Source organism: Guillardia theta (genome assembly GCF_000315625.1).
Source record: "Guillardia theta CCMP2712 unplaced genomic scaffold GUITHscaffold_177, whole genome shotgun sequence".
In the NCBI taxonomy this organism is placed as follows: domain Eukaryota; class Cryptophyceae; order Pyrenomonadales; family Geminigeraceae; genus Guillardia; species Guillardia theta.
Genome location: NW_005434499.1, coordinates 1 through 8,485, shown reverse-complemented (window position 1 = coordinate 8,485; position 8,485 = coordinate 1). Strand labels below are relative to the sequence as shown.

The 8,485-nt window shown below is 55.7% G+C and overlaps 2 protein-coding genes across 2 annotated transcripts in view; both read left to right on the top strand.

Annotated features, from left to right (window-relative positions):
* The window catches only part of GUITHDRAFT_81338 (hypothetical protein), a gene marked incomplete at both ends in the record, with an annotated part of 3,232 nt that extends 1,574 nt beyond the window's left edge, over positions 1–1,658 (top strand). The window contains 6 exons of the mRNA XM_005820420.1: positions 118–186; positions 342–500; positions 575–804; positions 972–1,030; positions 1,087–1,164; positions 1,215–1,658. Of these exons, the coding sequence (XP_005820477.1) occupies positions 118–186; positions 342–500; positions 575–804; positions 972–1,030; positions 1,087–1,164; positions 1,215–1,658 (1,039 nt within the window). The remainder of the gene's footprint in view (positions 1–117; positions 187–341; positions 501–574; positions 805–971; positions 1,031–1,086; positions 1,165–1,214) is intronic.
* Positions 1,659–7,294: 5,636 nt separating this feature from the next.
* GUITHDRAFT_120296 (hypothetical protein) lies at positions 7,295–8,205 on the top strand (the record flags this gene model as incomplete). Its single annotated transcript, XM_005820419.1, has 3 exons — positions 7,295–7,895; positions 7,959–8,009; positions 8,063–8,205. The coding sequence occupies 3 exons, from the start codon at positions 7,295–7,297 to the stop codon at positions 8,203–8,205; spliced, it is 795 nt and encodes a 264-aa protein (XP_005820476.1).
* Positions 8,206–8,485: the final 280 nt, after the last annotated feature.

The following is an 8,485-nucleotide window of genomic DNA, read 5'->3' as shown; positions in this document are numbered from 1 at the left end:
TCCCCCCCCCCCCCGCCTCCTCCTCTCCCCTTCCTCCCTCCTTCCCTCCCTCCCTCCCTCCTCTCCTGCCACTTCTTGTCGCTAGCGGAGGCTGACGATGACCTCAAATACTGGCAGACTCCCAACGACGGTGGTGGATCCGAGACCATTGGAGCTCTCGAGCTATAGGAGGAAGCTGCTGTATAGGTCTCTCCTCCTCCTTCTCCTCCTCCTCCCTCTCCTCCTTCCTCTCCTCCTCCCTCTCCTCCTCCCTCTCCTCCTTCCTCTCCTCCTCCCTCTCCTCCTTCCTCTCCTCCTTCCTCTCCTCCTTCCTCTCCTCTGCGTTGACTAGCTTCCTTCAGCATCTACTGGCGAAATCCGCTCATGCACATGTACATCGACCCGTCAGTGTCTGCTGACAGCCAACCTGTCTCTCCCACTCACCTCCGATTGTTCTTCGATGCGCCGCTCTTATCCCACGTCCTCCAACACGGTCTGCCCCTCTTCCTCCTGCTGGGAAAGTGAAAGTTAAACTTTTGTCGACAGAGGAGAAGGAGGGGCAGGAATGGCAGGAATTCTTCACGAGTTCTGTGAGGAGGAGCAAGGAGGTGGGCGTCTTCTGCTATCGCGATGAAATCTCTCAACGCTCTCCCTCCTTTCAGTTTGTGTGGACCACCAAGGGATTGAAGCCCTCGAGCGAGGAGACGGCGGATCACTTGTACCCCAGGCAGAAGGCAAGGCAGGAGGGTGATACAGATCCAGTAGATCGGCTCTTGTGTAGTGTGACTTCCTCCAGACGACGCTGGCGCGCCGTCGATGACGTCTGTCCCAACGTTCGCACATGCCCCGGCTCCTTCTGAGACCTTGATGAAACAGAGAGGAGGGAGGCAGTCAGGAGGAGGCGAGCAAGTCGGGAGACGGAGAGGAGATCGAAGATGCTGGTAGAGAAGCAGCGAAGGCAGAGGGAGAGGATGAGCTGAGAAGTGCTGCAGCCGAGGCTCTAAGGGTTCTCCGCTCCTGTTCCATCCTGGTCGGCATGCATCCGGATCAGGTAAAAAGGAGGCGAGTGTCTATGTTGCTGCTGAAAATGAAATCTGCACTTGCCAGGCTGTCGGCGACATGGTGGACTATGCTCTTGCCCTCCGCAAGCCCTTTGCTTGTGTCCCCTGCTGTGTGTACTGGAAGGTGCGGGAGGCCGCCGGTGGGAGGAGGATGGGAACTCAGGGGATGAGCAGGAGTTTCCGAGGAGGAAGAGAGGGGACGGCAAGATGGTGCGAACATACGAGGATCTGGTGGAATGGCTCAAGGCCAAGGACCCCAACATACAAGAGGACGTGCTTGACTTCGAGGTGAGCTCCCCTCGCTCCGACAAGAGCCTCACGCTTGTCATGTGGACTAGGGGAAGAACAGGGTGTTGTGGTGGAGACCTCCTGAGCTCTCTAGGTGAGACGGGGAGGAGGAGAAAGCAAGAGCGTCGGGGGTTTACTGTTACATCTTCTTCTTCTCCTTGTAGTCTTCGTAGTCGAAGTAGCAGTACAGCTCCTTCGACGGGTAGTCAAGGTCGCTGTCGCCACCGCACGAGTCCCCATGGGCGAACCGGTTCCAGTCCCACCCGGACGGGATCAGTCGCGAGTTCGCGCAGCACTGGGACTCGCCATGGGCGTGCTTCCCGCAGTTAGCGTACACATGCTTCTGGTCGTGGACCTTGAAGGATTTCGTGGTGTAGCTCTTGTCGGACGGGTAGTCGTCAGCAGAAAAGGACCCCTTGTTTCCGTATCGCGCCAACATGCAGTAGTTGCGAGGAGCGAACTCGCCCTGGGAGTTTCGGTTGTCGTCGAAGCCGAGATGCTCCCTCCCCCACCTGAGAAGCGATGAGGGCGAGGACGAGGAACTTCAGTGTCCCTACCTGAGCCCTTCGAGATTCTTGAGGATAAAACCAGTCTGCTTGTCGCAGTGCTTGCATAGCGGCAGGCATTGCCCGCACAGGTTGTCTGTGATTCCAAGCTGTTTGCACTGCTCCCCGTACTCGAAGCATTCTCCCCACGTTCCTTTCCCTGCCATGGCATGTGTGAAACCCCTGTGAAGAGGAGGAGGGGAGGGAGGGAGGGAGGGGGAGTTGAGAGGGTGAGAAAGGCATCCTCATACCTTTCACGCTCTCCTGAGGCGCTGGTTTCTCTTTTTCTTTCGCGGGGTTGAGCATGGGCTTCGAGATAGCGATATAATCGTATGTTGCCCACCACAGGTTCTGACCGCGCAGCGTGTACTTGAAGCCACTGGTGCTGATGGAGTGAACCGTCACGCTCAGCTGGCCCCTGTTCCAACCGCCGATACACGAGTCGATGTGTCGGGCAAAGAGTTTCACTTCCGGCTTCTCGGGGAAGGCATTGGTGAAGACCACGTCACGTGTGGTAACGCCCGAGCCACAGTAATACCCTCCTGCCAGTGTTCCGACCTCGACCCTCCAGTTGGAGACTTGAATCAAGTTGACGAAATCGTCTTCATCGATACACTCAACGCCGATGCAAGCTGACTTGCCGACCAAATCAAATGGAGTTGGGAACAAGGGACGGAAAGGTTTTGCGTACGTGGTCAGCTCAGTTGAAATCGCCAGGAAGTCGACCGAGGTAGACTTGAAATATGTATCTGCCCAAGATTGCACACGCATTGTGAAACCATTCTGGTTGACTGAGGCAACATGAACGCTCATTCGGATGTTCGATCGGCCACAAAGGTCAAGCTCCGAAATGCTCAAAATCACAGTTGGCGTGGAATGAAAGCGATTCTTAAAAGGTATCCACCTAGAGACAGACTGAGTACTTTGTTGACAGCTTGGATTTTGTTGGAACTTCTCTCGCCCGGATTCCATCCGTGCATTGCTCATGTAAGACAACCTTTCAAAGATCGACGCATCACTGCATGCTCGTCCCAGGCACAGGATCATCTTCTTGTTATCTCCATCCTGTGGCTCCCGCGCCTCGTAGAACTGCGAACCTTTCCCCGCAAGCTTTGAAGAGAGCACTATGTAATCTTGAGAAATTTCTTCCAGCCCGCCACTTCCGTATATTTTGCTCGAAATCAGACTGACCGAACCCTTTCGCGCGGTAGCTTGGAGGTTGTAGGCCCATCTTGTGTATGTGGGGTGTGAAGCAAACGACGTGATGGAGTTGAAAACGTATGGAGTTTGAGAGAACTTGGTTTGAAATGTTATGACCTTGCTCTCCGAGACTTGATTCTGTACATTGAATCCAACATGCCCAGCTTCCAAATGAGACTGGATTCTCGCGTCAGGTAATGCAACAGCACTCGAAGCAATCACAGCAAGGGTGCTACCTGCGACAAAGCTTTCAAAGCTGTCCATTGCTCTCTTGCGAAGCAAATGGAGGTGACACAGATGCCATCTCCACGAGCAACTTCGATGTCTGAAGCAACTTCACTAGTTTGAGCTGTCCCAGAGCTCCAGAGTGCCTGAATATGGAAAAGATAAGAGGTTCAGACTTGAATACAAGGATTGTTTCTTTTCAAGATTAACGACAGTACGAAGCAAATCTTCTTTTGAATTACCTTGTTCGCTGCGGTGTACAATACCAAGTTTCCATCGTTTTGCATGATGACGTAAGATCCTTTCTTGTTGTATGTGACGGAGCTCCAAAGAGCTTTGTTCTTGGAATCATAGACCACAAAGTTTCCATCACCCTGCATCACTGCTCGATATTGGCCAGTTCCTTGCCCTGAAGGAAGATCAAGATAAGACTAAAGGAATTGAGACTTCACCGGAAGTAGCTGTACTCCACAAGGCTGATCCGCCTTGTCGGTAAACCACCAGGTTCCCGTCAGTCTGCATGATAGCGGTGTACAAGCCATTGGCTGACAACAGATAGTTTCCGCCAAAACCCGAACTCGATTTCAGTGATTCGGACGTTGAGAGCTTGTTCGGAGGTGGTTCAGTTGGAGGCGGACCCCTGAACGACAACATTCAGCTCATGTTTACGTCGAATAGACAAGCATCTCTTACATGGCATACGTCCTGTACAGTTCTTCATCGAACATGCAGAACAGCTCTCCCAAAGGTGGTCGCTGGATTGAGGGTCAGGACTTAGATGACTTGCGGGAAGATACCTGGTCGTCATCTCCCTTGCATGTACTTCCTTTCGAGAATGACTCCCTGCGTCATGTCAAAAATCATTTCCGTGACTGAGGCTTGTGAATGCTTACCAGTCAAACCCCGAGGGAATGACGCGCGAGTTGCTGCAACAAGATTCTTGCGATTTGTCGCCTTCGGTACAGTTGCTATGCCTGCAATAACATCTTGAGAAAGTCATTGATCCGTCAGGTACAGTTCAGACCAGTAGAATTGGTCCTTGACAGACTTCCCAGGGAGCTTCACAAAGCGGCTCTTCTTCCCGGGTATGACGGAATATTTCCCCTTGTTTCCATACCTTGCCAGCAGACAGGCATTGATGGGGACGTTGCGGCCACTTTGAGTATTGGCGTCACCGAACCCATAGTCTTTGTACCGCAACCCTTCCTTGTTCTCAAGTTTGAAACCAACGGTGGCGTCGCAATCAGGACAGAGCGGTTTGCATTCTCCACAGAAGTTGATCTCAACTCCCAACTTTCTGCACGTCCTTGACATCTTATAGCAAGACCCCCAGCCATTCGTTCCTTCAACCTTTAGTGCCTCAATCTTTCTCGGCCCGATCCCATTCAACCCAGCGGGCCCTTGCTGCCCCACACTTCCTATGATTCCTGGCGCCCCAGTGTCTCCGCGGATGCCCTGAGGACCAGGAGCTCCAGCTTTCCCTGGCGTTCCAGCCGTACCCGGAGGGCCCGCAGGACCGGGAGGGCCGGGAGGTCCGACGCTTCCCGGCAGGCCTGGGGGGCCAGGAGGTCCGTCGGGCCCGTTTGTTCCAGGAGCACCTGCGGCACCAGGGATGCCGCGAGCTCCAGGAGGACCTTGATCGCCTTCAGGGCCTTGCGGTCCTCGGAGGCCCGTGGGCCCCTTGGCACCGGGCTTTCCTGTACAGCAAGTCGTCAGCGAGGTGAAGGCACTGCGACGGGGCTCAGCACACCGATGGAGCCTGTCATGCCCTTCTTGCCTCTCCTCCCCGCTGGTCCAGGTGGACCGGGAAATCCTCTCGGCCCTTTGGGACCCACGGGACCGATCGAGCCTGGCAGTCACGCATCGGTCAGAGGAAACATCACCATCCTGCTGTCCCGCCCATACCTGGCTCGCCCTCATCCCCTGGACCTCCTGCTACTCCGGGGGGACCTGTGAAGCCGCGGGGCCCCCTCGGATTGATCTAACACGAGCTGCAGTGAGTTTCCATGGAGAACAATCTCGCACAGTTACCAGGATCTTCATCCTCCTCGGCTCCCCATGCAGGTAGCTTGCCCGCACTTCACGGAAGTGCTGCTTCATCTTCTTGAACTTCCTCTTGAGCGCTTTGACAATCGAGCTGATCGAGAAATCGGGTGAGGCACTTGCAGAGTCTGAGTTTGAATCTCCGCAGCAGTCACTATCATCCTCCTGCCCAGACTGTACGGCGCTCACGTACTTGTTCTGCTGTGACCTGTACTCCTCCGGCGATTGTGGAGCACAGTGCAGCCCTGTGCAAGGAGCCTTGGACTCACTCGTGAAGGTCTTGTGGTAGTTGGAGGAGAGACGACTTTGCACGGCCTGTTCGTTATGAACTTGGCGCTCTAGACTCTTGATGCCCTCTAAGTCGGAGTCGAGGTCAGGGATGCTGTTGCCGTAGAGCGTCGTCCTCGTCTTGAGCACCGACTCGACGTGCAGGAGAGTCAGACCGATCAGCGCTGAGCAGCACAGGACGAGGATCAGGACTTGGCCGTTCCTCTCCCTCGCACGGCTCGACCTCCTTCCGCCTGCCATCCCTTCCCGCTCCCCATCCTGCATGCCGCCCTGAAGGGTTGAGCCAATCCACCGCGACCCTTCGCGCTCTCTATACCCCACCCAACCTTTCTGACCACCCACCCGCCTGAAAGAGTACTTTTACTTGGCTTGGACACCGGTACTGCTCCTCTTGATCACCCCCGGCACGGTCACTTAACTGAAAGGCCCACTGATTCTAGACCCCGATGACTACCACCCCTCAATGGTTCAGAGAATCCTGGGGTGGCCGATACTACCAGTCACTAAGTGGCGAGAGTCGCCCCGCGGAGTCGCCGGCCCGGGGCCCTTGGGGACCATCGGATCATGATCAGATCCGGGGACTCGGTCACCGGAGTCCGGCGGGGGGGGGGGGCCGGCCGGCCCCGGCCGGCGGGCCGCGCCAGGGCTGCCGCAGTCACTTGAAAGGCTTGACTGAGCCAGCCGCGTCATTGCCAGCCACCGCGCCCGGGCCCCGGCCCCCGGTTCAAGTCGGAGCGACTCATCCCGGGGAGTCACGGGCCCCGGCGCCGAGAGCCCAGGCTCAGTGGCAGCCCGGCCGCCGTCCGAGTCACGGTGCCATGGGCCCCGCGCCCGGAGTAGGCTCCAAGGCTCAGCACCGCGGGGCCCTCTGTCCGCTACCTGAGGCCCGGCACTGCGGCGCGGCCTCCCCGGCGGTGGCCCGAGAGTCTCAATGAGTCCGTTAAAAACCGGGCTAGCCTCAGTGACAGAGAAGACTTCAACTCGGGTCCCGGACCCCTACCCCACTCTATCGCCACGGATCTTGCTTCCTAAAGGAGGGTACTGGTACCACGGGCTGACCATTCACAGGGAGTACCGGTACTTGGGCGGTTACTTTCTCACGGTAGTACCCGGTCCTCGTCACTAACACAAGGGGGGTAGCATTCTATAATAAGAAGTGGGGGTGATAGAGATGGGGAGAGTAGGGTGGGTAGGAGGAGAAGCGGAAGGGGGTCCTGTTGGGGTCACTGAAGTTTTAGTCCATGCCGGGGCGATCGACTCGCCGAGTCGGTCGATGGGGTCGAAAATGAGAGTGCGGGAGGGAGGAAGTGACGATGGCAGAGCAGGGAGAGAAGAGGATAGAAACTGAGAAGGAGAGCCTGAGAGGATAGCAGCTGAGAAGGAAGACAGAAGAGGACAGAGTTTGAGAAGGAGGAAAGGGGAGATTGGAAACGAGAAGATTGGAAAGGAGGGGATAGGGGATGCTTCCATGGAGGAAGGGGGACGCGGACGATCCAGAGCGAGGTAGGGTTTAGTAGCGATAATTGCAAAGTCAAAGTGATCGGTCGGGGGGATTTCTTGGCCTGTCATAGACTTTCAAGAAACCATCTATCTTCTCCTGCGGCTTCCTCGGCGAATCGAGTCAGGCATCGACAGCGGCATTCAGGGCTGTCCGCTGCCTTGGAGATGAGCGAGCTTCAGCTTTCCCACGTGCAGAAAGACCACCTGAGCAACATGGATGGGTTTGATAGCAAGACAAAGGTCGTTGTGTCGCTGGTCAAGCTCAGTGAGCTTCAGAGGACTAACTCTCTCAACATCGAGAAACGATTGGCAAGCAGAGAAGAAAACCACTCGTTGGCAGACGAGCCCCAAACTGAAGGGACCGACGACTTGGCGGAGCTCTACTCATCGACGAATGGCAGCGAGCAGCAGGGGAGCCCGGCACCCTCGTACAGCTCGGTCAGCAAGGTTCAGTTCGATGCGAGGATAGAGAGCATGAGAAAAGATCTGATGAACCTGCGGAATCTGGGGAAGACGATCCGAAGCTCGTTCAACGCCAGGGCAGCAGAGGTCATGCACACCCTCGAGAGCTCCTCCAACAAGGGGAGCGAGCGGGAGGAACCAGAGGAGCCTCCGTCTCTTGCTGCCCCGATGGCACAACCGATGAGAGGAGGGAGGGAGGGAGCAGGCGGGGCCAGGAAGAACCTAGTGAGGAAGCACATCAGACTGCAGCTAGAGGAGGAGCTGAGCTCCACAACACCCAAGTCTCCTCCCTACGAGATGACCCGTGAGTTCTACGCTCCTCCCGCAGCCTCCCTGCTGTTCTCCTTACCCTCCTACTCCCTTGCAGGCACTTTCTCCCCGCATGACGGCAGACCGGCCGTGCTGTATCGCGGGGGAGGTAGGGTGTTGAGTGACTGCAAGGTTGCTGCGACTGAGTGAGGATCCGAGCAGGTACTCAGGGTCAGGAGGGTTTGGAGGTCGGCGGAGAGAGGACGAGTCTGGTTGGTTTCTTTGACGCTGTTGCGATGCTCTTGATACCGATGCAGGAGAGCATGAAGAAGTTTGAAAGCCCAAGCAATCACGCAGAAAGGTGATTTGAAGGATGAGATGATAGGATGCATGTAGATGTCCGAGAGAAGGATGGTGGTGTTGATTTTGGATTATGAGTGTGATAATGATGATGTACTATGATGGAGATAGAGATGGAGATGATAACGATGAGGATGATGATGATGATGTGTGATGATGATGATGATGATGATGATGATGATGGCGATGAGGATGATGATGATGATGATGATGGCGATGAGGATGATGATGATGATGATGATGATGATGGCAATGAGGATGATGATGGCGATGAGGATGATGATG